The sequence below is a fragment of the Columba livia genome, chromosome 1, assembly GCF_036013475.1.
Source record: "Columba livia isolate bColLiv1 breed racing homer chromosome 1, bColLiv1.pat.W.v2, whole genome shotgun sequence".
In the NCBI taxonomy this organism is placed as follows: domain Eukaryota; kingdom Metazoa; phylum Chordata; class Aves; order Columbiformes; family Columbidae; genus Columba; species Columba livia.
In genome coordinates this window covers 198850355-198877990 of record NC_088602.1, presented here as the reverse complement: position 1 = coordinate 198877990, position 27636 = coordinate 198850355, and the positions used below count along the sequence as shown (strand labels likewise).

Sequence of the window (27636 nt, the reverse complement as noted above, 5' to 3'; positions counted from 1 at the left end):
CTCCTCCAACCTTCTTTCTCTCTTATGCTGCAGCAAATTCACTTCAGAGCAACTGGTAAGCAAAGTTTACCTCAGGAGGCAGCAGTGGGCAAACCAGCAGCACCAACAGCCTTTTTCCCCCTTTTCCCTCCACCAGACAAGCTGGATGCTTTTGGGTTTGAAGCATCCAGGGAGACAGCAGCAGCCCACTACCACCATCTGTGGAAAGCAGAGATTTCTATTCTATTCCAGCATATATGAGGCTGAGGAGAATGGCTCACTGCTCCAGAGACAGCAGGTTTGCAACTGTATATTAAGCAAGCAGCATGCAGGTAAAACCTCTTAGAACTCAATTCCATGGTTTCCTGGAAGGTCTCACATCCCTTCAGATTCCAAACGTGGCACTCAAGAGAAGGGTGTCTACTACTGTCAATAAAATTAAACTACTTTCATAACTAAAAGTGTCTGAAGGTTTGTGTTCTTTTAATAAAGTGAGATTTTGACAACCATCATTCACATTCCATGTGCAGGATTTCTCTCCCAAATATGCTTTACTTTAAACAAATATATGGATTTAAATCAAAACAGGCAGACTCAGAAATATGTTGGATGTTACTAAAAGATATAGCTCACTGCATTAGTTTGTTTCTTTTTTCCATCAACCATAGAAAGCTTTATTCCAAGCCTCATCACACTTTCAGTTACAAAACGTGGCAAAAAAAATAACAGTCAACACGCAAGATGTGCCATATTTCTACTTGCCTCTATTCTCATACTGGATTTTCCATATTGACGGATGGAGAATAAACCTCTCCCATTTTTAACATAATGAATATACCTAATGGTAGCAAATAAAGGTTTTTATTATTTTTAATTTCATTTCACAAATCTTTTACTTTCCCCAAGCCAGCATTTGTTAGTGTACCAATCCAGCACAGTGCTAGTTGCTGAGGTATACATGGTTAAACTAATTTCACCTTCAAATGAAACCACAATGTTTTCCCTCCCTCCTTTCCTTTTTTTTTTTTTTAATAAAAAAAAAAAAAGGTAATGAAAGCTCTATATTCACTATTTTAGATTTTTAAAAATAATTTCATTATAGAGTAAAGAATGGTTTTGTAACAGTGACAGGCTGTAAAAAGCAACAGCCTTATCTTTTATAACCCATAGAACTCCTGCTGTACTTTTTTTTCTTAAAATATATTTTGTGCAAAATTAAGTTCTGTGTAGGTCTGTACCATAACTTGGAAAAAACTGTGTATAAAATGTACTTAATTTTTAAAAACAATCCCAACATCAAACAACAGAGAAAGAAGAAACAGATCAGATGCAGCTGAAGTTTTCACATGAGAAACTAAATATAGTATGTTCTTAAAGCTCCAGTAATACATTCTTTCAAAAACCAGAATGCACTTTGGTCATTATTAAATATTAGTACAGAGGCAAATAAAATACAAAATGCTTGTTTGTGTTGCTTTATATATAAAAATATTTTTATACCACATAAGTTTAAGAGACATTACTTCAAAGCTTTCAAGATTCTGAAGATTAGCAAACATAGTGCAAAGTCCAGACTCTTGCCACTTAATTTCTTGTCATTTTTCAATATGAAGCCACTATTTTAGAAACATAAAATGTAAGAATACTTGTGCCTGGTGATATCAATCCTCCCAATATAATTTGTAGATGGAAATGTTGTTCCAAGTAACCTAATTTTACATGGACTGAACACCTGTTTGTCACATGGAAGAACCACGGATCAATATGGTCCATGTACGGAGGGCAGCAGGAATGGTGGGGAATCCCGGCCAGGGCCTGAGCCCTGCTGGGGAGGGAGGTGGGACAGGGGTATCTGGAGACACAAACCTCCCAACACCAGGCTCAGGAGCTCTACCAGACAAACTTGTTTTCTGTTCTTAACTGTTCTTAAACTTCAATGTGGTATGAACGGCATATACTATAGTGTACAAGAGGGGAGCATCTACCTGGCTTATGCTCTGTCATTCATAGCATTCCTTCCACTAGTAAATCTTTCACTTGTTTAAATATGCAACTTCAACATATAATATATACTGCTCCATAGTTCACCATAATATATTCCAATTAATATACATTTATATGTATATAGATAAAGTTTCTCATTAAAAGTAACAATAAAAAGTGCACATATTGAGCATGCACAGTCAGAGCTGCGCAGAACAGCCCAGTATTTCAAATAAATACAATATTTAATTTTATCAAAATATCATACAGCATGGTAACCATTTACAGTTATTGCTCTAATAAAAGTGTTATCAAAGAGCACTTGTTGACTTTTTATGTAATACCTTATTAATATCTCAGGATACTTAAACTGCAGCCTACCTGATCCTGGAATTACTCAAAATATTGAAAATTCCCACCTGCTTCTAATAGCAATATAAAATATTTCTGCTACCTGTCATACTGTATTGTCAGTACTTCATTATTTGTATGCATCTCACTTTTCTATTGCAACCAAACATCTATTGATGTTTTGTTGTCTTCATAAATGACTGAGGCAAATGAAATATCCTAAGCAATTTTACCACGCTATCAAAAATCCAATTACTTCCATACAGTATTACTGTAAATAAAAACGTTCAGCGTTGGCTTCAGCTTTAACAACAGATGTAGTAACTTAGCGTAATCAACTTCCAGGATTTCAAGTTCTCAGATACACAGTTTTTGATGCTTCCCAAATCTGACCATTTCCAAAACTAAACAAGGAAGTTTGAAAATAAAATATAAATGTCTACTAAATTGAACATAAAACAGTGAGAATGTGAAATAAATACAAAGATTGCACAAGACAGTCAGATGTAAACACTTCAGTTTTCCAAACGACATCCTTGAAGAGGTTGTAGCATTTGAAATACAGGTTCAGTGGCTGCTTTGAGGCAGTTTTGTCAATCAATGAGCTTTTCTGTAACACTGTGTTATCGCATCTTCTTTATATATTGTCAAGATTTGATCTTCCAGAGCTGGAAAAGTTAGAGCAGTAAATCAACATTATTTGCCATCTTAGTTTTCTGTTTACCAGAACTGCAATATCACCACGCTTTTCTTTTTTTCTTATTGTATTTGCTGCATATTCTATTATACACAAAATACATTTTACATTCATTTACTTCTAACAGGAAAAAAAGTGTAGATGTAAGCAAACTCAATGGCCACTTCAGGGCTTTGTGCTACAAGCTTGTGGAAACTCACATGCCTCATAACCTGAACCTTGACATAGTTTCCAGTTTGTAGTTCAGAAGTCACCAAGAGCAGGACCTAACAAGAGAGTCCTTCAGCCATGACAAAATGACACTGTGTAAGACTGGTCACAGTAATGGCTTATCTACTGCAACGCCTTCCTGCAGTGCAAGACAAGGATAGCTTGCAGCTCTCAGCACCCCTTAAAGTCAACAATGAGAAATTCAAGAGAGAAATCAGATCTGAGATATGAAGAAAAATTAAATAAGGTCTTGTACTTATGTGTACAAATGTCTCTGTATTTATTTCTAAGATTTCTTAGTAATTATCTGTCCTAAACAAAGTTAGAAAGCCACAACAATGCAGAAATGTTAAAAGGGCTGCTTTGACAAATACATCACTATTCTTCTCACATAGCTTAAATTTCATAACAATTTTCAGACAATAAATCTTCTAAATAATACATTTAACAATTCATTAGGCTGCAATATACGATCCATCTATCACAACCTTCTGAATGACATGGTGAAGAAAAGGATGCTTAGCGAGGAGTTACCTTTAGATTAAATCCAAGCAAGTCACTGATGACACCAGAAACAGCTGACAGGATGACAACTTGGGTGATGTTATAAAGCAGTGGATTCATTGTGAGCCCATACAACCTAAATGGACTGTCCAGTTCCTAGTAATGCAAAACAATGACATCATTAAAAAGCAAAAACCACACAAAGAAGGTTTTGTTCACATACATATTGAGCAACATTAGATAGTTAAGGAAGTCTTCATGTCACAGTGGAGTAAAACATTCTCCTGTTCTTCTGCATATAAAAACAATGCACAAGAAAATAACCACCACATTAACTGACTTTTGACCGATGGTTTTTAAATAACCCTTCAGAAAATTGGAGGCTGCCCATCTAGAGCATCTATCGATTTGCTCACGGAGCCAGGAAAAGAGAGAGCTGGTTTTCCTCGCACCAAGTTGCCACCATTTTAGAATTCCTTATAATCTTCCAGAAATCACTTTCTGTGTTAAAAGAGCTAAACAGACAGTAGCACCACAAAGAAACAAGAGAAGAACTTTCTGCAGTAACAGAAGGCTACCTTACTACTATGAAAAAAATGCAATTTCCCCTCCCCTTTTACGTTAACTTTGAGAACAACTACTGGTGAACACAGCCAGAAAAGGAAGATAAAGGAGAAAAAAATAACCATTTAACTGAGAGTATTTTACTTTTTTTTTAATTGGAAGGATAAAAAATTTAGCCAAAATTAATCTTCAACAAACTTAACAAATAGGCTATTTCACCAATTTTCAATTCTTGGTGTGTGAATAAAGTCACCCAAACTTTCCTGACCTAGAAATATCAAATAAAGGAAGAAAAAAAGAGTTTTAAAATATAAGAGTGGATGTGGATTATACAAAAGCGTAACAACTATCACTGCTTGGGTCGTTCATATTTTCTAGCTTTAATTTAATCTTCATTCCTCTCCTGCATTATGTCCTGGGCCTTGAACAAGGCCTTATAAACCCCTTCCTAATAAAGAAGAATTTGAGAGCTCTGACTCTCCTTTCAAAAAAAGTGAAATAAGAATGAGCAACCTTTTCATTTAGACGTAATGTGGTATAAAACTCTGCTGCAAATACAAAAGATACAAAAGACATGACTCTGAGAAGAACAGTAGAGAAATTCTTTAAGGAAAAGGTTTTCAGCTTTTGGATTCATCTTACCAGTTTTGGGAGAAAGAAAATAGCAAGAAAATTCAACATAATATAGTCTTCAGTAAAATCTTAAGGATCAAAAGTATCCAAAACCAAATAAAGTCCAAACCCCACACCTCCATTTAGCTATTGGGCATAAAATACATAATTGCATTGATCGCTAACTACCAGTCTCACTAACTACCACACAAGTCTATGGGGCCAGACAGGATCCTGCCAAGGGTACCGAGAGAGCTGGCAGAGCCATTTTCTATCATTTATCAGCAGCTCTGGCTACCTGGGACGGTCCCAGTTGACTGGAACTTGACAAATGTGACACCCATCTAGAAGAAGGGCTGGAAGGAAGATCTGGGAAATTACAGGCCTGTCAGTCTGACCTTGTTGCCAGGGAAGGTTATGGAGCAGATCATCTCAAGTGCCATCACACAGCATGTACAGAACAACCAGGCGATCATGCCCAGTCAGAATGAGTATTCGAAAAGAAAGTCCTGCTTGACCAACCTGATCTCTTTCTATGACAAGGTGACCCACTTAGTGGATGAAGGAAAGGCCATGGAGGTTGTCTACCTGGACTTCAGTAAATAGAGTCTTTGACACCATTTCCAACAACATTCTCCTGGAGAAACTGGCTGCTTGTGGCCTGGACAGGCAGACTTTCCCTGGGTAAAAAAACTGGTTGGATGGATGGGCCCAAAGAGTTGTGGTGAATGGAGTCAAATCCAGCTGGTGGTCAGCCACAAGAGATATTCCAGAGGGCTTGGTATTGGGGCCAGTTATCTTTAATATATTTATCAGCTATCCGGATGAGGAGATTGAGTGCACCCTCAGTAGGTTTGCAGATGGCATCAAGTTGGGTGGGAGTGTTGATCTGTTGGAGGATTGGAAGGCCATATAGAGTGATCTGGACTGGCTGGATCGTTGGGCTGAGGCCAACTGTATGAGGTTCAACAAGGCCAAGTGTCAGGTCCTGCACTTGGGTCACAACAACCCCAGGCAGCGCTACAGGCTTGGGGAAGAGTGGCTGGAAAATGTCTGGGGGAAAAGGACCTGGGGATGTTGATTGACAGCAGCTGAACATGAGCCAGCAGTGTGCCCAGGTGGCCAAAAAGGCCAACAGCATCCTGGCTTGTATCAGGAACAGTGTGGCCAGCAGGACTGGGAAAGTGATTGTGCCACTGTACTGGGCACTGGTGAGGCCACACCTTGAATCCTGTGTTCAGTTTTGGGTCCCTCAGGACAAGAAAGATATTCAGGTGCTGGAGAGAGTTCAGAGAAGGGCAATGAGGCTGGTGAGGGGTCTGGAGCACAAGTGTGATGAGGAGCAGCTGAGGGAACTGGGGCTGTTCAGCCTGGAGAACAGGAGGCTGAGGGGAGACCTTATCACTGTCTACAACTACCTGAAAGGAGAGTGTAGCATGGAGGGTGTTGGTCTCTTCTCCCAAGTAGCAAGTGATAGGACAAGAGGAAAAGGCCTCAAGTTGCACCAGACATGTTTCAGATTGGATATTAGGAAAATTTTCTTCATGGAAAGGGTTGTCAAGCATTGGAACAGGCTGCCCAGGGAAGTGGTTGAGTCACCATCCCTGAAGGTGTTTAAAAGACGTGCAGATGAAGTTCTTAGGGACATGGTTTAGTGGTGGACTTGATGACCTTAAAGGTGTTTTCTAACCTAAACGATTCCATGATTCTATGAATTCCCATAGAGCTCACACTAGGTGGCTTAGAAATCCCATCTCACTTTTGGGCACATTCTCATAGTAACTAAGTGATGGCCAGAGTTTGGGATTGGTGCCACGAAAGACTAGTATCGTTAATTAAAAGTTATATACTGCTAATTTTAGTCTAAAACCACATAAGAAATTCTAGATCTAATTGATCTTATTTGTTCAAAAAAGTCAAACCTAAAATAAAAAATGTTTTCAAATTCTTAATCACTCTTTATCAGTCTTACTTGGCATTCAGGTAAATCCTTACTTAAGTTTTGCATTAGGGAAAAGTTTAGTTTGAAGGAGAATGAGACAACTCTGGAGCAAGAATTAAGCTCCCAGACAACTTCCCAAATTATGACAGATCTGTGAGCCTGAAAGAACAGAAGAACTTGGCAGAGGCAATTTGGGATTAAATGTTTCTTCCTGAGAACCTCAACCACTGCTTTGTTAATAATTATAACAACAATAATAATAACAACAAGTTTAAAATAGCCCTCAGCATGTCCAGGGTGTAGCTCCAGATGAGTGAAAGTAAGATGATTTTTCTTTTGCAAAATCTAGAAAGTGGAAGTAATTAAAAAAAACCATGTTCTCTCACTGTGAAGAAGTATCTTCTACCCACCCAGTATAGTTGGCTGGCAAACAGGATAATATAATATTGCATAAACAAAAATATTTTCTACTAATCAGCAAATCTCAATGCAAAAAAAAAAAAAAAGCCAAATAGTTCCAGGGCACAGCTGACTTAAATATTTGAATTACACACATGAACATTACATCTTTAATTCACTTCTAAATGGATCTATGCAACAACTTCTCTGTCTTCCAAAAGGATTCTTCCTGTGACAGTAAGTGAAGAAGACATCAAGAATAATACAGTTTTGATTTGAAACACTGACCACTGCCAGTTTTTAAGGTAATTATTTTTCTGGAAGAATACAAATCCTCCACTAGCTTATTACTAGAAACATTATCAAGACTCAAAACAGACAACAAAATTGCATCATTTCCCATTTATTTCCCTGTCCATCCCTAAGTATCTTTGCTCACACTGCTTATATACTGCTAAACAATAAAACTTACTCCATATAATAATTTCTAATCCACAATTATAACAACATAACAGACTGTAGTGTATGAACAAGTAGCATCGCTGTAACAGTCACAGAGCAGAGTTAAACTGAAGCACACTGTGCTGCTTGCAGAAGTAGCACAAGTGACTCATTAAGCAATCTATTCTGCTTCTGTTATATGTAATATGACATTATTAATTTAATTCTTACCTTCAATAACTTAGTAGCAAGTTTTAAAACATTGTTCACTAGTGTCAGTTCCTCCTTCTTATTAGGCTTTTTCTCCATTTTCAAGTACAAGTTTATCTGAGTTAAATAAAATATAAGTATCAGCACTTATTCAGAATTTAAAGGAATTCTCTTGGAAATATTTAATAATAAAAAAAGTGATTACTCAGCAGCCATATGATAGAACAGCAGTGATTCTGCAAGTAAGCAATTTCTTTTTCTTCTCTTTTAATATTTAAGAACAAATACTCAGTATCATAGGAAAATACAAAGTTTTATGATACAACAAAATACTTTTGACACTATTATAGCAAAAATTTTAAAGTTTAATGTAAACTACAAATTAGGCATGAAAAAAACACCACGTATGTATGGTTTGCATAATTTCTTTTTCTCCCTGTGATCACTGTCTGAGGTTTGTCAATTCATTTCCAGAAGGTTTTATACTAGTATGCAGACCTTACAAGGCTTAATATCTCCCAAAATTATTGAACAGACTGAAATGATAAAACATAATTCCGTCAAAGTGTAATTTCTTTTAACATATTTTAGTGTAATTGAGTACTTCATGTGCAACTCGAGTGCAGAAAATCAATCTTTCCAGTGCCTTCAAATACTTGAAAAATTATTCAAGTCTTTGTTGCTGCAGAAGAGCAGTATACTGATCATTTCAACACTGAGATCCAGGCTTTTTGAGGCCATTGTTTCTGAGAAAGTTCAGTTAAGAGTACAAATTAGATGTTTTTGAAACATCAGCTTCATTCTCAAATGACCCATCTTTGATATCCTAGACCAGGCAAAGGTTAGTTTTTCTTTTTTATCACCTAACAGAAGCAAATCAAAGGAAATATTATCTTGAAAAGCCATGAACTGTTTGTTTTAGGACGACGACCTTCAACAAAATAAAAAATGAACAATTTACCAGTATGCCAAGACAGTCCTTCAGATGACAGACTCTTACCAAGCTACAGAAGCGAAGTTGCAGAAAAGAACTGACGCTATATGATGCTATGATATATTTAAACACCTTGTTGTGAGGTGGTTATTGAAATGCGGGCCACAGACATCTAAGCAAAGTAACTGAATATTATCAGATCTCCCTAAAAAGGTCACTGTAAGTTTCTTAAGTTAAAAATCAAAACTATGCTTAATATATTACAAGGCATATTAAGCTCCTGACTAACAATTTTATTTTAAAGCAAATCATGCTTCTAGAGGAAAAGAAAATCCAGTTTTTAAATATAAAATTACTACTTTCAACAATTCAAGTGTTTCTAAACAGGAATAAACTAAGAATAAAGGCTCTATTTAGCAATGTGGGGAAAAAAATGGTAAGTAACAAACCCTAGGAAGGTTCAAATCACTTTAAAATGTTACTGTGATTTCATTAACTTATGAAGAAACCAACATTCAATTACAAACTTTGGAGGAGGGGAGTTCAAATGCATATACACACAGCTATCTACCCTACCTATTCTGAGACTTGAAACTGGCAAGACAACAACTTTGATCAGACCATACCTTGTGTTTTACCCTACAAGGAACCACTGAGATATTTACAAAACCAATTCAAAACACTGTCAGAAGGACTTGAAAAAGTACAGGCAAACAGCATACAGTCAAAAAATCCCTTGATGTAACCGGATTGATCTTTCAGTTTCACACCATGACTCCTAATCATGAAATTCCTAAGTTGAATATAAAGCACAAAGAAGTGGCTGGAACTTTGATGACTGAAAGCAGAATTTGCAATTTCCTCTTATCTGTGAAACATTGAAATTGAATCTGGGGGTTGAGGTTTGTTTTTCCTTTCGTGGCTTATTTTTTTTGGTTGGTTTGGGTTTGTTTTGTTTGTTGTTGTGGGGTTTTTTTGTTTGTTTTAAAGCTTCATTCTCTTCTCAATAAGCCTAACAACACTGGCGTGTGATTTTCAAGAACACCAGTTCAAGGTGTGCATCTTTAGATCAAGCAAGTGTCAGTCAATTGCTCAGGATTTACCTCTCACAAAAGGCCAAAATATCACACTTCAACGCGTCTGTCTCAAGAACACTGTCAATATGCTGTGGTATCCAGCTGGTATGTGAAACCAGTCCAAAATTAGTTTTACCCAGGGTGATGAGTATCCTTTTTATTTTCTGAGAAACAATTGTGAATTCTATTTTGGTTTTCATTTCATGAAGCTCTCAGGCATTTTTGAGGGAAATTACTTATAACAGGATAAGCTGGACTAAATACAAAACCAAGCCTCTGATGGTGCCGTATCTTCTGAATTTTTGTTTGTTTTGTTTTGTTTGTTTGGGGTTTTTTTAAGTTCTGGGGACATAGAAAGTGCTTCTTTCAATGTCCACACTGGCTTAAAATGTTCAAACACTGACTCTCATGAAAAGCATAGTCTAGAAACCTATGAAAGCAAAACAAAGGTTTGACGTTCTCTGTCTCTCTCTCGCCTTGCTCTCTGCAATTTTTTCCCAATCCTTACCCCAAACACTTCATTTTCATTCCAGAAATAGAGGACATGAACCACACTGGGACATCAGGCTAACCGTACCCTGAGGATCAACAAAACAATGCAAAGCTCTCCAGGCTCCAGAATTCTGACATGTTTCACACTGGTGCAAAACACAGCATTCAGGACAAAGTCAACAGGCAGTCTGACTTCTCAGTGTCTAGCCCAGGGGTGTCAAACTCCTTTTCACCGGGGGCCACATCAGCCTCGTGGACATCTTCAAAGGGCCAAATGTCATTTTGGAGTAGTTATATTTATACAGTCCTATACATTTATACAGTCCTATACATTTATACAGTCCTAAAATTACATTCAGCCCTTTGAAGACATCCACGAGTTTGACACTGCTGGTCTAGCCTCATCATCTTTAGTCAAGACAGAATAAACTCTCATTGAGCAAATACGTAAGCAGTCATTTATGCCATCTGTCAAAAGCTTCACCTCCTGACTTTGGGAGACTCAGTTTGGAAGATGTTATTCTCCAACTTGAATGCATTTCCAGTAGGAAACCTGTGAAGATTTCTTGAATTGCTTATTTACCTGTCGGGAATCCTGTGTTCTGCACCAGTGAGAAAATTCTCCAAGCAGAAGGGGATTGCTGCTAACCTGACACTAACTGTACCTGCTTAGCTGAGAAAACTATCAGCAGGACCAGGCAGAGCAGAGAGGGAAGTTCAAAGGACAAATGCCAACTACAACATTCCTGAGATGTAGACTCAAAGCTGAGCTTGAAAGAAAATGTTTCCAAGGAATCTAGACCTAGCAGTCAAAACTATCAGACTGGAAACAGTGACCCATTCTGCAGAGGATAAGTTTGTTTTCAAGTCTTTTACTCTCCCATCAAACACTTTGAGAGTTCAAGTTTCTTCTTCTTATTTAAAAGTTACTTTCAATGTTTATATTCTGTTAGACCTTTTAATTATATTAAATGGCATATACTGACACCTCTAAGCCCACGCACTTAAGAGAAATCGGGCTACGGCCATCTCAGTGTTCCGTACAACTTTTAAACTGAGTCACACACTTCCCACAGAAACTGAACTTCAAGTTGTAAAGTGTTGTTTCACTACATCATAATTAACTCCCTAATCCAGACTATTTTAATACATCTAAAATGCATGCCTGAGCCCTACCACATGAATGACTTGTTTAGATATAAAAATACATGTCCATAACAAATTCTCACCTGCTCAGTAAGTAAAATTGAGGTATTGCTGTACTTTTTACTGGTTTCAGATCCAAGAGTAACAAATCTTAAGAGAAAAAGAGTCAGTGAAATGCACCAAATGACAAGTTCCCAATTGTAGTGACAATCAAGGAAGATCTCATGCATGTGAAGCAGCTGAAAACAAAAGAGGAAAAAAATATAAAAAATTTAATGCAAAGGAATAATTATATTACAACATAAGAAAATAATTCTGTATCTCTCAAACTCCAAGAAAAATTTCCCAATATTAAGTATATAGATAGGTTTTAGGCATAAATGATTTTTTAGTCATAATTTAAAAGATATGACGTTTGACAAAATGATAGGCTCTGAAAGGCTCAATCAGAATTTAGACATCTTTTTTTGTATCCCTAAAGCAATATAAAAAATATACACTTTAAGACAATTTTAAACTCGCATTCAAACTTGCAAAGACACTACATGGGATGAAAAACAAAATAAGTAGTTACTGCCAAATTATAATCTTATTAAAATATTTATACCTAGTTACCAGAAAAACACATAATATTAACTAGGTAAGAAAAGTGGAAGTGGTAATCAGAAGCCATTCAGAAGCTTCCCCTTATTCTGAAACAAAAGCTCAAAACACTTAAGCAGTAAAAATAATCCTTAAACATAGATTTGCTCACTAAGACAATCCACTAGAGGGCAGGCTAATACAGCCAACAGCCTTGGTTCGCAAAAACCATCAATCGAGGGCAGCCTCAAGTGGCTTTTGCACAAGTGTTTTGATGCAAAACGTTAGAAAAAAAAAGTGTTCCAAAATCCGTGATGCAAAATGAAAGAGGACGCAGATCTAAAAAAAAATATCACGTTAGGAATTATGCTATCAATAAGTTCCTTTAATTTTAGAATAATATCATAAAAATGTACAATGTAAATAGAGCTTATTCTTCTAAAAAACTGTTAACAGCTATTACTGATTTTTCACTATGGTCTTTTAACTTAATAGGAATCACCATGCAACAGCACTAAACTACTTTAAAAACGATTTTAAGTCATGGCTGATTTTAGACATGTAAGATTTACTCACCTGTGCACAACAGATAAACACAACTGAGATAGTCAGTAGGAAGGCAGATGAAACTATTACATCGACAGAGCGTTGAGGACCTCGACGCTGAAAATAAGGGAGAAGTATATATGTGAGTGAAAACCTACCCAGCCAGCACTGATATGTAGCACATCCTGAGAGATTCACACTTTGAATCTGTTTCATCCTGGCTCACAATTCAGCAACTGAAGTTCCAAGCACTATATTTGAACCTAATTATATCACTATATTTGCATACCCTTAAAGTCATGTGAGATTAATTGAGATGCAAACATTTAAACACAACTATGAGAAAATATTCACCACTTGTTCAGTCAGCTCCTTCAATTTGGGCAGCATTCCCTGATGTAACAAATTCAATACAGCAGTAGGCTTTAACCCCCAGTATCAAACCAGTGCTAACTAAAGATTTTTGGATACCAGATTGCAATGAGATATCAACATAGGATTTCAGAGGGTTTGTATTTTCCATTACCTGTACCTTTTTGGCAACAAAAATTGTAGCTGTAAATCGCTGTCCCATTGCAGAGTGCAATAATGTCATTATCTCACATGGAACAGGCTGTCCAGGGAAGTGATGGAGTCACCATCCCTGGATGTGTTTTAATGTTCTTAGGGACATGGTTTAGTGCTAGTTAGGTTATGATTGGACTCGATGATCTGAAGGGTCTCTTCCAACCAAAACGGTTCTATGATAAACAGACAAGTAATATGCAAGTGTATTTTGGACAAATGCTATGCCAGTATACGCCAGCAGCTCCACTGCAAGGCAGCCCTGTTCCTTAGCTGCTGCTCTCCTTGCCTTTCCTTGTGCCAGCACGGGCATGACGGAGCTGTGCAGTGAAGCAAGTCAAGTAACAGACGGAGGTGAAAATTACTGTTCGTGACTGGTGATTTTCCAGTTGGGTCAGTTCCCTATGCACCTGCCTCTGACCATTGTCTGATTGCTTTTTTCTTTGCCACATAATTACACAAACGTTTCTTGTGGTGTAAGAAAAGGTGTGTTTGTGAGGAAAACAGATGTGTTTGTGAGGAAAGAAGGCATGACACTCCACAACAGTGCTATCACAAATAGCCTTTTAAGCACTAGAAGTACTTTTTATTGTCCTAGTGAAGTTAACCTCCTTTCTTCCCATCCAGCAACACATTACAGACTACGAGGAAAAAGATACAAGTGTCTCAAGTGTAAGGTTTAAAGGGCATCTCTTTTTAAAAACCTCCCCAACAGATACTTCCATAATACAAGGGGTATCATAAATCAATCACCTCAATTTCTCTTAAAATTATGCATCTTTTAAATTTAAGATTGTGCTTTACATTAAAAACTTTGCCTGCTTTCAGGTCCTGCTTTCCACACTCTCCAGTCTGCACCCCATAACTTGTTTATGCTTTCATAATCCTTTACCTAATTCTAAATACTATTGATAGCAGATTTCATCTAACCCGTCTTAATTGCTTTTGAAAGCATAGATGCAAATAAGGTGATTACCACCACTAACAAGAGATTGTCAGTTGCTGTTCACCAAAAAAACCTGCTTCTATAGAAATCAAACAGGGAAAAAATCTAGCTTCATCTGACTTTAATTACCTAATGCAGAGAGAAAAAATGGAAAAAACCTAGGGCAGAAAACAAAACAAAACAAAATGAAATACTAACCCTGAGTTAGATAATACAATCCTTTACACAAAGAATCATCAAAATGTTCTGGTTTGAAAAGATCATTAGAGAGATATAAGGAGACTGCTAAAATATGAGTTGAACATACACTAGAGAGATCAGAATGTCTTACAGATAACGCTTGGGCTAATTTCTAGTTCCCCCTGGTACATACCACTCACAGCACAAATATGCATGAAAACTTGTCTTGCTTCATAAATTCCTTCTGCACTAATGACACTAACTGGTAGGGCTCTTACAATAAAGTATTGTCTGTATTATGCTACAAGTGGTCATTTTTACTTGACATATTAACCTGAGAGACTTTTCTGCTAGCATTAGTAATACCAGACTCCAACTCTGAACACACTCATACTTTACTTCAAGGTAAAAACTAGACAGTTACTTTCTCACAATCTGGCTGCCTATAGACACTGCTGGCCCAGAGACTCCAAAACAAAGGGATAAGTGCACAGAAGGAAAAATTCAGACTAGAGTACCAACCTTCCATCAACAGCATATGAGTTATTTTACATTAAAGTGGCAGCAAAACTATATTTTACCTTTAGATAGGACCTGAGAGAAAGCCACATTTTTATATTCTGTACTTTCTTCAAACGGAAGTGAGGAACCTCTGATTTTCTTGCCCTTCTGGCAGATGTTAAATGACCAAAAAGTTTGGCAAACAGTAGCCTCTGCAGAGAATAAATAAAAGTTACTTGATTTATTTTCAAGGGCACTAAAAAGAAAAAGGAAAAAAGCTATCACTTACTATGCCAAATTAATGTACAATGTATCAATGCAAATTAAAATATGTTAACAGTGCAGAAATAAGAGTAGGAAGTTCCTATTAGAGGAGACACACTTAAGAGTTTTAAAAGTCTTCTTACTCTAACAAAAACCAAAATAAAGCTACACTTCGACTTCCTTTCTTGAAATTCAGGCAACAGATCTGCTATGCTATTTAAAATTTGGAAGAGAATCAAACCTGTCAGTCACTTCCATTAGAACCTGCCTGTATCACAGAAGTTCCTTCCAACAGAAATTGTTATTAGAAGCAGGTTAATTCTATTCTGCTGTAATAAATCACACATTTTGGCTATCATTTGAGAAAATAAAGTATATTTTTTTTTTCCTGCAGACCAGCAAGTATCTATACTCCGCAGTTACTAAGGGATATTGATACTCTCTTAAAAGTTTTATTGCGATAACAAGCAATAAATTAAGAGGTGTATTATTTCAGATGGCAGCTTTCATGGTCTCCAGCCATGGAACTGATCTACCAGCAAAGCAGGCAGGGCTCTTGGCTGAGGTCTGGACTGAACTGTTTCGAATTAAACTGAAGACTTTGAATTAAACACATGGGTAGAACTAGGTTTTTAGAGTTCTTTCATTGAAATTATTTTTCCTTGGGGAAAATTGAGACAAACTGGGACATACTGAAAGCTGGGTTAATTCATTGAGCCCAAAATCTGAAATAAAAGATTAAAAAGTTTTCCTTCAGAAATGCTCTCCGGGAAAAAAAGTTTAAGTAACAAAGACTGTACAGAGACTTCAGTCCATTGCAACTGAGTCATCTCCTAAACTGTAAGCCCACTGAAGTATCTCTCATCATTGGTACATTAATCACAGTGCACTGAAGAAAAGTCTAAAATATCCACAAAGTAAAAAAATCCACAAACACTAAACCTTGTTTTGCTTTGTATGAAGCCTCTTGGTTTGCTGTTCATACCTGTTTATATGTCCTCTCTGCTACACACAGCAGAAAAAAGAAAATCCACACTAGAGACACTCGGACCACAAAACTGATAGTAACCATTGAGATAACCAGAATGTCTCCATTTGATCCTAAAGCAGTCATACAAAGTTCAGTGGCAGAATGTGTAGCTAGTTGTTCCAAATCTTTAGCTTGGGAAAGTCGAAAGACAAATGGCATCAAACCCAAGATTAAAGATATGATATGTCCAAAAATCTGATAACCAATTCCTGGTATATAGCTGTTCACCTAAAAACAAAAGAAAATAAGAGTCTGCTTTTAATTTTGGAATTAAATCATTCAATTACTAATGTTAGTATCACAAAGAACACTTTATAACCTGATAAGTTATATGAAACCTTCAACTAAGCAGCTTCACAATTTACTGTTAAGAAAAACAAAGTCCTCAAAGAGAACTTAATGCACTGGAACCAAATATGACAAATCATTTAAAAACCAACAACATAACATTGCCGTTAAATGCTTTTAGGTCATTTGTTTTTTTTAAGGAATCAAAGTGTTCACAGGTCAGACAAGACTGGAGTTCTATTGTGATGGCTGTGGCTTTGTTAATTTTATTTCTGCTGTGGATTACACCCAAAACTGTATCATCTCTGAGTCAGGTACAGAGATCTGAACTAAGTTTGTGAATACAAAGCTTTTTAACAAGCTGGAGATGGTAAGTATCAACTTCTCGGGATTAACAATAGTTTTCTTAAGCTATGCTAAGATTTTATGTTCAACTCTACAAAATGCCTACAATGTCTATACTGAAAGAGAGTACGACATCAATTAAATGCTGTTCCAACTGTTTTCTGAGAGGAGTACTAGGACAAAGAAGGGAGGACTAGTGAGACATTTTACTCATCCTCTTAGATGTTTATTTCCTAAAGAGGAAAGCTCCCTTTCCAGTCTTAACTTTAGCACCCAGATACTCAGGTCTGTTTATTCTTAACCCAACATACTAGTGGTTCATCAGAATCAAGGAGATAAATAAGAATATTCAAAGCATATATCACTTCAGGACAATAAAACAGAGGTTGGCTATCTTAGTAAGCACCTAAGAAGCAAATACATTTTACTGTCCCAACACTTAAGATTTGGTTGCTCTTTTATCTGTTAGTAACAAGTAAATCACGGTACTGTAGGACATGGAATAATGTCAATAAAAGATACTTAACCAAAACAAAACCCATAAAACAAGCTTCATTTTGGTAATGCTTAGACTTGTAAACACATTTGCATAAAGTAAAAAGAATACTCACTCTGTTCATTATCATACCACTGATTTCAAGCACAGACATATCTGCTTTCTTGCAGTCATTACCCTCCCATACAATTGCACTTATTTTTTCTAGTCCTGGATTCAAACTGTGGATCCAAGGCAGATGACTCTGAGGAAGACAAGGAATATATTCCATCAGAGATAAAAATCTGTCGTTGCTGACAAAAACTGCTTTAGACTGACATAAATATTGTTATATAGCATTTTATTCTACACAATGTTAACCACATTCCTCAAAATCATCCACTTCTTCTTCAAGAAATAGCTTTGAGTACAGACATCTCTCCTTCCCCATACTTCATTTTCTACTAGCACTGAGTTATTGTGGTTGAGGATTAATTGGCTTCTATTTTTGCTCAAACAAATCAAAGATAGAGGTATGAAAACAAAGGTCTATTTATAAGCCACCTTTAATTTTGCCATGTGTTTAATGGAATATTTTATTTTTCTGATTTTTTTTCCCCCCTTAACATTCTGAAAAGTACTCTTCTCAGGTTGAGCCTAAAGCTAAAAATTTTTTTAACTTGCTTCTAGTGATATGGCTACAAAAATGATCAGAGAGATGGAACACTTCTCCTATTAAAAAAGGATAAGAGAGTTAGGGTTGTTCAGCCTGGGTGGTGAAACACTGGCCGAGGTTCCCCAGAGAGGTGGTAGATGCCCCATCCCTGGAGATGTTCAAGGCCAGGCTGGACAGGGCTCTGAGCAACCTGATCTAGTTGAAGATGTCCCTGCTCATTGCAGGAGGTTGGACTAGATGAGCTTTGAAGGTCCTTTCCAACCCAAACTAATCTAAGACTCTCTATTCTATATTTAGATTCTATATTTATCTACTTCCCAATCCCTGTCACGGCTGAAGGTCCCCCCTTTGCTAACCAGATCTGGCAACACTCAGAGCAGCCAGGGTTTAATCAATACATGCTGCTCCAAGAGCCAAGCGATCCCAGCCTCATCTACTGAATGCACTTGTGGCTGAGGCACTTTTACTCGAAACAGAGACAGGTGAGAAGTGAAGGATCTGGAAAAACGTTGAGGCAACAAGTTCTGCTGTGGCCATTTCTTGAGTTCCCTCAGTCCAATCTCACTCATTTCCATTTAGGTTATTAAAATTGCTCTCAACTCTGCCTGATCACGTAGCACTATGTGCATCAAATTACTGAAATTACTGGAAGTGATGCTCCTGGGCAAGGGGAGAGTAACAGTATTTTCAAAAGCTTTATTTGCCGTTGACTAAAAGTAAAGCTTTTTATTTTATTACTTGCTTTAACAGTATTTATCTGACAACTTTGTATTCTGCTAAGTACTCCATTATCTGTGTTTTTTTTTTTCTGTAGCATGAAAAAATAAATTAAAACAATGCAAATATTAGTTGCAGGATTTTCTTAATCACAGATTGCCAGGATCTACCTCTAGAGGGAGTATCAACACCAGGAGCTGACGCTCAAAACCCACAATCAAACAGAAAAACATTCAACTGCAGAAGAACAAAGTCAATGAAAATACTGCAATTTAAATCCCTATTGAAAGGCTCCAGTTTTAGGGTTTATATGAAATGGAAGCAAGAAGAACTAAAAATAAAACAAAAAAGCAAACACTGCATGAAATCCAAATTGCTGTCTCTTTTGTTTTTGTTTTGTTTTTTTTGGGGGGGTGGTGTGGACGAGAGAGTTGGGGGGTTGTTTTTTAAAATCAACAGATACATGATTTTCAAAAGTGAAAAGCCTGCCTTTTGAAATGTTTATCCTTATTAACACCATCTCTTGCATGACATTCCTTAGTACTGAGGTACATGCTACCAACACAGGACATGTTTATCCAGGAAAATGTTTCACGTTCTCTCTCTTATCTTTACTTAAACGGTTCAAATTAGCAATGCGATTAACATGCAATTTAAAGATAAGACTTGTACTACAAGTATAAAATATAACTGACACTGTGACATCCAAATGGATTTTATCAAATAAAGACGAATACTTGATTGTTAATGATCAAGTATTACCAATGGATTCTGTTTGACATTAACCCAACTGCCTATATGTTGCTGCAGAAAAGCATTAAATAAGGAAAATAAAACTATTAGCTTTAAGGTAAAAATAAAAATATACCCAAATAGAATTTAGACATACAATACACATGTAACATCAAATATATTCATTATATATATATAAATATATATACACAAAACATTAAATAATATGTATGTTATCTTGCTGTTTGCTTTTTTATATATACATCTATATACAAGCAAACAGAAAGATGTCTAATACGTGTTCAAAAAAAAAAGTAATTCCACTAAGGAAAAGCAAACAAAACGTCCACACAGAACCATCTACCACAGAGGAAACTTAAATCAATTGGTACTTGACCTGAACTAGAACTAAGATTCAAACACTCAAATATTCTGCAGACTATTTTGGTATATTGTCGTATTCTCTTAATTTGACAAATTAATGACCAAATAGCAGAAATCAAATTTTCCTTGTTTTAATTCTATCAAATTGCTTTGGCTTTGTTACTTGCATTTAATATAGAGTTTTTTTCTCCCAGGCCTTCAGTCCTATGATATAGCTGATAATACTGAACTTGTGTGCAGTGCAAAAAAATCAAAATGGGTGGATACCAACCTGATGAAATGGGTCATCTCTGTATTCTTTCTTCACACACGGGTTCACTTGAGGGCTTTCCACATCCGTCTCACTGGTACAGGAGGAGTGACACTCCGCACAGTGTAAGAGATCCTCCCACAGCACATCTTCCGTTTCCGATTCGGGTCTCGCACTCTCAGAATCTTGTCTGGAGCTTGAACACCGAGAACTGCAGCTAGTACCTGATTTAGGTATATCCTGAAATTAAAATATGCATGGGAATTAATTAATGCAGCTTTTGTATTCTACGTTGTCTCCTGACAGAAGAGTTATAAAGCTCTAATTACTGAATCTGTGTTTATCTGGTTTTTATGTTCCAGCCCACTGACACCGTACAAACGACAGTCCGTGATCCTGCTTTGCTGGGGAGGGAATCACATAATGATGAATCAAATCATATTAACTATTAAAAGGAAATAGCTATTCTACACATTTTTAGACTTGAACAGCAAGTATGAAGCCATAAACTCCAATTATGTATCAAAGTTCTGATTTCATAAGCTATAGATTAAGCCTCTTCTAAAACACTTTAGAGCTTCATTATTTTAGTGAAAATGTGAAAAACACAAGTGAGGCTTAAAGCCATATACTGGACTGAAATTGTAATTCAGAAATGTGACTGAGAAAAGTATCATTCACAATGTATTTTAAATTAATTTGACATTTTCATTTTCTGTCTCTAGTTGTTTGAGCTGAAGTACTTTAGCTATCTATTAACTTCTGCATACGGTACGGAAATCTTTCTCTAGAAAAGGCAAGACCCCGGAGGAAGACTGGACAGGTATTTCCAGTCATCCGAGACCTGAGGCACTCAAACAGCCTTTCAAGCAGTGTGGACACAATTGAACCGGTTGTAAAAGAAAGCTTGGTATGGTCCACAAGTACATTACTAAATGTAAGAGTCTGTGAATTGTCTCTCGAAGTCCCCTGTAAATCACATTTCCCCATTGTTACTACTAACACAGCTTCTCAAAGGCAAAGAGAGAGTGAACTTGTTTGAAGACAGTTATGCATCACGTCTAAAGCGGAAAATTAAACAAAAGTATAAACAGCTCATGTTAGGTATATGTGTAATCTACATAGTCACACATAAAATCTCAATTATTTTAAACAAATTGTGCTTGAGAAACATGCCTTATTATGCTCAAACTTTAGCTATATCTTGGACAAAACTCCAAAATATTAAGGTTGGGGCATTCAAATCTCCCCATGCATACATACAAAACCATCTAATGTTGTCTTCAGAACAAGAATGCAGCACGTTAGACTACTTTCTACAGTAAGCAGAATCCATATCCTGCAAGACATGTAGGTAGTCTTAAAAGTAGTACCATCCTACTCATCACCATCTTCTGGCACTTTCTGTTCCCTCTTAACACAAAATTTATTTATTTCTACTGGTTTCTCTTCGGAATATACACAATTTTTACACTGAAAAAAATAAGTAAGCAATATTTCAGCAGACATCCTAATTCAATTATTTGTAATGCATTACTATCTGAAGAAATTTTGTTCTTCCTGAAAATCATGCTTAATGTCTTTTCTGTAAGCAATTTTGTAAAGAAATATTTAGAAAAAACTTGGTCTGAACTATTTCCTTTACGAAGTGGGAGATAACATCAATGCAGAAAGAGCCTGAGATAATTGTTTTCTTAAAAAAAAATATATAGAAGGCAGTCTCTACTGGGCACCACTGAGTCCTAAAGTTAATAAATGAAGAACATTAGAAAGCTTGCTCAAACAACAACTAAGCTGACAAGTAAACACAAAGATCAAGAAAATGTAGGACAGAAGTTGACAGTATATTCACTGACTTCACGATTTTTTATTTTAATACAAAGAAAGCTTTCACAGATTTGAAAACTATTGTTTCATTTCCTTTGTAATCATGTGGGGGAGGCGAGTTTGTAACAGCAAAGAAAGGCTTCCTCTTTCAGGGCATCAGCCAGAGCAGTAAACGGGGAACAAGGGTAAAGCATTACTGCCAAAGCTACACACATCAACTTCAGTCTTTTCAGTTTCTGAACATACCTACACAGTCTTCCCTCACTCTGAAGCACTCGATGCGAGAGAAAACATATTTAAGATTAAAAAAAACCTGACTGTACTCATGTCTTTCTGATTCCTCTTGTCAAGCACTACAAGTTGTACAAGTATACAGTCAAGTGGTGTCTTCTGTAATATGAAACAAATGGTTCCAAGTATTGACCTGTTCAGTTACCCTAAACCAAACACGCATACGGCATTAAACAGTCAAATCAATTAGCCTTCTGGATCTTTTTAACCAATGTCTGTGAGAAATAAATGGAAGATTACCTAATAATATTTTTTACAACAAAACGAAAAAACAAGTAAATAAAAAAATAAACATTTCAAAACCGTCATTAAAAGAAAAAAAATCTCTGTCCCCCACTAGCATGACTTCCAACTAATAGACTCCTAAAATCCAGTATAGGAGAAAAAACGTTTGAGGAGAATATACACATTCAATAAGAAAACGAGAGGTTTTAACAATTTACAGAAAAGAAGCAATAGAAAATAACATACCTCCACAGGATAGTGTTTCTTATAATGGTGAGATTTCCTGTTTCGAAGTGTACAATCACTAGAAGCACGTTCTACATTGCGACGTAAAGAATATCCAGTTTCAGGCCCTTCCTCACTAGAAACTTCATCTGATAAATTTGTCACGGTCCTGTGAGTATCCTAGTGCAAGAAATAGAGTATTTCTAGGACATACACTTAACCTTACTAGGTCTTGTTCTCAACTACTGAAATTCAATTTATTTCTACAATATGGTTATCTATGCTCAGTTAAATTAGATATTAATACATTTCCAATTGTGAAAATTAAGTGGTACAGAAGGAATTATAAAACAGAAATTGTAATATCAAAATAAACATTCCTCAGATGATGAAGGGCTAGCTCATATTATACTAAAGAACATGACATTCTTCTCTTAAATGCGACTTTGTCTAAAGCAAACCTACTAGGAAAGGCTTAGAGGCAACAATAGCCAGAAGATTTGAAAAAACAAACCAACAAACCTCAACAAAACTGTGATAATAGACACTACAATGTGGAGTTATCAACACATACAGTACAAAGTTAACATTTACCTCTTGTTCCAATGATAAAGTGCTACAGATTACATGTAGAATACTCAGATCATTATTTTATTCCACTTTCCAGTTTCCTGATTTTGAACTATAGTTAAAGTAGCCCTTTCAGTAACAGAAAGAAAAAAGGGCAGTGAAAGATCACTCAGCTGTCAAAAAGCTTTTTTGTGTGTGTATTCTCATTTATTATGAGATCACCAGAGACTATCCTGCAAAGTTGTCTTTGGAGTCTTGCTGTCATCACTGAAATGCTAAAAGGACAAAAATAGTTAAGCTCTTCTCTACAAATACAACAAATTCTTTCCCCTCTCTGCAGCTCAGACATCACTCTCTTCCATGATGAATGCTGTTTTCTGAGATGCTTCAAGGTCAGGTCATTTCATTTGTTTTAACAGCAGTGTTGCACAGAAAAAGGACACACAGAACAGTCTGGGGTGTCTTATCTACTACCTTTTGCAGTGGCACCAAAATCTATTGACTGTCTTTGGGGGAAGAAAAGAGGAGGAGAGAAGACAGAAGCCTATTCTAGACTCTGCCAACTTCTCTTGAATGTGGGTGTGTACTTACTGAGTATGTTCAACACAGGCAACGTCTCATCTATTTTATCAAAGAAACTCAAAACTCTTAAAGTCACTTTTTCTAAAAAGTCCTTGATTTGTTGAATTTCATCCAGAATGTAAAATGCTTGGAACTGATAACGAAAACTGACCCTCAGTTACTATCACTGCTGAGAAAGCACCTCCTGCAGAGCAACAAAATGAAGTTTTTGCCCCAAGATGAACCTTCAACACCTCCATTCTGACTCCATCTATGGATCTTTAAGGGGCTGTTAAATAACTTGGCTATGAAATCCACAAAGAAAGTCTTTCCTTTATAAAACTGTGTACTTGTAGACTTCCGTAGAATAACCTTTCCCCCTTTGATGTTATAATGGAAAAACTCTGTCTATGACTGATCACTGATGGTCAATCCCAGTGAGACAGAGTCAAGTGTAAAAGCTGTAATGACAGTCAATATATGTTCAAATACCACTGACAGGCGAGCCAGGAAAAATGTTTTGGAAAAGTTATTGCATAGATGAAAACAGGATATCCAGGAGATAATCAGACCTAGCCAAATTAAAAGTTCTACACTCCCCATGCTTCCATCTCATGCCTGTTCCTTACTCTACAGAGTCCTGCCTGTTTCACTGAGAGGGAAATTGTGCTTTCCTCATCTTCTACAAAGATCAGCTCCTCAATAAAAAAAAAAAGGAAAAGATGATTCAGAGGTGAATGCTCAGAATGACCTCAAAATTGTAAATTGTCAGTAATCTAAACTTGGTTCCATTTTAGCATGGAGACAGACCTGTGCCCAGAGTACCAAAGAGGCAGGAAAAGGTACAGTGTGTTCAGCTGGTCTGGAAAAACCCACAGCACACAAATTTGTGCACTGAAATACAGAATGGCAAAGGATGTTTAGATGTCAGTAAGGAACTTTCAACAAGAAAAAGGAAAGGTGAGGAATATAAGGATGAAATAAGAAGACTTAACATAATTTTTGGTCCCAGGGCCTTAAGTCCGATTTCATTTTAAAAACATTTTTAAGGATAAAGTAGATAAGAATGCATGAAAAGCATCATAAAGATACACCTCACACATCATTTGACAAGTGAATAATCCTGCTTTGAAAGCAATAAGCACACTTACTTTGTGATGACTGTGGTTGGTGAAGGCATCTCGCACTGGCGCTGTGCTCCAGCCCGACTCTTCTGGCTTGATCACTTCACATCGACGTTCATGGGCCTGCACACATTCTTCACTGCTTTTACCTGTCTTTTTCCCATCAAGGGACACGTAGCCATTATCAGTCTCGGTGGATTTATCTATTGAGTTTTTTGCTTTTTTAGATCTATATTTGAAACAAATATATGTATTCAATTAATTATCTCAATTTTTTTCCTAGTCTAAATTGTGTTTACCCCTCTCAACCCATGTTTTAGTTTTAGTATTAAAATGAACACAAACTAATAATATTAACATGACACAAACTAACAATATTAACACTTCATACACTACTTGTTACAAATTGCTACAAAAGAATCTGTCAGTCTGAAAGAAAATTACATCATTAGCTATTGAGAGAACAGTAAAGGCAATCCATGTTTTAAAACTAGAACCTCCCAGCAACTTTGGCAACAGAAAAACCACAAGCCTAAAATCTAAATGACAAACTTCCCTATTCTATCTTAAGAAAAAAATAGGTATGAGAAATGTTTATTTAAAGTGTTATTAATTCAAAGCTAGTGGCCATTTCCTGAAGCCGCAAACAAACATGCTCTGTTTAGTACTGTGTACACAGACATTTTTTGATGTTTAAACACACTTTGCTTATTGAGAACTCTACTAAACAGACAGTGATTTACCCTTTTCCATATTATCCAGTAACACCCCTGGCAATATATTTCAATATATTTTACAAACACAGTAATTAAACTTGTTTTCAAATCACATGAATTATACTTCAGTATTATTGTTAAGGCTACTGATACTGATGAATAGTCTTCCAAAACATTTTCTAGACATCAGGGTCCTTATCTAGTCAAAAGATGTAGCAGAAAGAATACCTAATGCCAGAAAAAGGCTTTCTCAGAGCAAAAATTTCGATGATTACACTTCCAAATTAGAAAGTGCAATCCATGAAGGAATGAAAAGGAGTAGCAGCTTGCAACCTTATCAACAGAGGATACTTTAAGTCTTCACTTAAGTTTCTGTATTCTCAAAGTAAATGACAAGGAAAATATCAGAAAAGCAATTAATATCTTACATTTATTATATATTGTTTGTTAGATTCCCAGAATACTTGGAGGGAGGAGGGAGAAGTGTTATAAATCAAGTTTCCATACTTTTAAATTTTTATTAGAAGTTAAACGGCTGGACATTGGCACAAAACTATAAAGAATCTGTTCAACTGATTGTGTGCTTCTGCAAAGGAATGTGTGTTGCCTTTCTCTTTAAGGAGTGAGGAATTCTGTGAGAGCTTGGCTTGCACAGCAGAAGATTCAATTTCTCTTTAATATGTACATCAAACGAATCAGGATAGTCACCTCACATTCCTCCCAAGGTAAGGTATTCCACATATACAGGAGTGACCTGAACACAAAAAAATATCTAGGGAGAGCTGGATAAAATGAAAAAATCCAAGAAGGAATAATTCATCTGTTGGAATGCAGATGAAATAGTGAAAAGGCAATGTTACTAAGGTGTTTCATACTCTTTTCCCATCTTCAGTCTCACTCTACCTTCCCTCACCCCTTCTTGGAAAAATGCTAACAACATTTATAGTTTTTTTAAACTAAAGTAACTGCTGCTCCACTTCTCTTGTAGGAAGCCATAGGGCTCACCTATAATTCGCTGATCTATTCACAAAATTCTTAGTATTATTTCTAAATTAGTACAAAACCAACAGAAACTTTTTTGTAGTTATATATCTGCACGGATTAATTTTTATTATAAGCTTACCAACTAAGAGCCAGCAAGGCGCTTTAGCATGTGGTTTGTGCTGGAGAAGCAGTTAGTAAACCTCCTCCTGTCTGCAGATTACCAATGTGCTAGCTCACATACACAGTTTTAGTTTTCTATGTCCGTTAAGAAGGTCATCGAAAACATGACTGAAGCTTTGGACAAAAAGGTCAAACTATCAACAGTAAACATGTTAGAAGGTTATTTCTGTGCCATTCAATAATGTCGTTGTTTAACTAAACAAAGATAAGACAAATGAAGAAAGCTTAGCTTATTATTTAATGGGAAAAAAAAACCCAGTCATTCTGTTTCAGGAATAAAGCAAGTATCAGCATTGCAGTGGCAACTCTGTAAAATAATACGTTTCAGTAAACTCAGTTGTAAGCACTAAGGAAGTAGCACTTACATTAACAAGCAGGAGCCCAGAGAGGCCAATTTTTAATGCATTAAATACACTTTGGGCACTTCTAAAACATTTCCTTTAACAGTGTAAAAGGGAATGCAGTTCTCCTCAAATACACACATGCACATGTCCAGTCAGAGAGATCTGCCCCGAAATTTACTAAGCTGTGTGAGTGGAGTAACAGGACAAGTCTTCCAAGTATGACTTGAGAAGTTCTTCTACATTTCACGTGAAACCTGAAAGCTACTAGGAAGAAGTAGCCTCAAACAGTTCAGTAGGAAGAGATAAGAGTAAAAAAGAAAGTATGTGTGTATGCACAATTTGTTCAGATAGGACTTTGCTAGTCAAGCAATGTGTAAGTGCTAAAACCACAAGACAAATACTAGTCTGATATCAATTAAAGCTCATTCTGAGAAAACAGGTAACTTGACTGAAGTCTTCAATTGTTTCCAATGTAGAAACCAAAGTTAGTTTTTGTATGAATACCTAAATTCCAGTGTAAATCATAAGCCAGAAAAGCAGAAATTTGGGCTTAAAGTTAGGCTTCCATG

At 36.4% G+C, this 27636-nt stretch overlaps 1 protein-coding gene across 4 annotated transcripts in view; it reads right to left on the bottom strand.

Moving 5' to 3' along the window:
- Positions 1 to 620: 620 nt before the first annotated feature.
- PHTF2 (putative homeodomain transcription factor 2) overlaps positions 621 to 27636 on the bottom strand; it is a 68503-nt gene continuing 41487 nt past the window's right edge. For all 4 annotated transcript variants that reach the window (XM_065049177.1, XM_065049179.1, XM_005512077.3 and 1 more), the window contains 11 exons: positions 24871 to 25072; positions 22610 to 22768; positions 20042 to 20260; positions 17398 to 17526; positions 16109 to 16381; positions 14940 to 15071; positions 12699 to 12785; positions 11624 to 11779; positions 7914 to 8009; positions 3755 to 3880; positions 621 to 2981 (listed from right to left, as the gene is read on the bottom strand). In XM_065049177.1, coding sequence (XP_064905249.1) covers positions 2961 to 2981; positions 3755 to 3880; positions 7914 to 8009; positions 11624 to 11779; positions 12699 to 12785; positions 14940 to 15071; positions 16109 to 16381; positions 17398 to 17526; positions 20042 to 20260; positions 22610 to 22768; positions 24871 to 25072 — 1600 coding nt within the window. In that variant the 3' untranslated portion in view covers positions 621 to 2960. The remainder of the gene's footprint in view (positions 2982 to 3754; positions 3881 to 7913; positions 8010 to 11623; positions 11780 to 12698; positions 12786 to 14939; positions 15072 to 16108; positions 16382 to 17397; positions 17527 to 20041; positions 20261 to 22609; positions 22769 to 24870; positions 25073 to 27636) is intronic.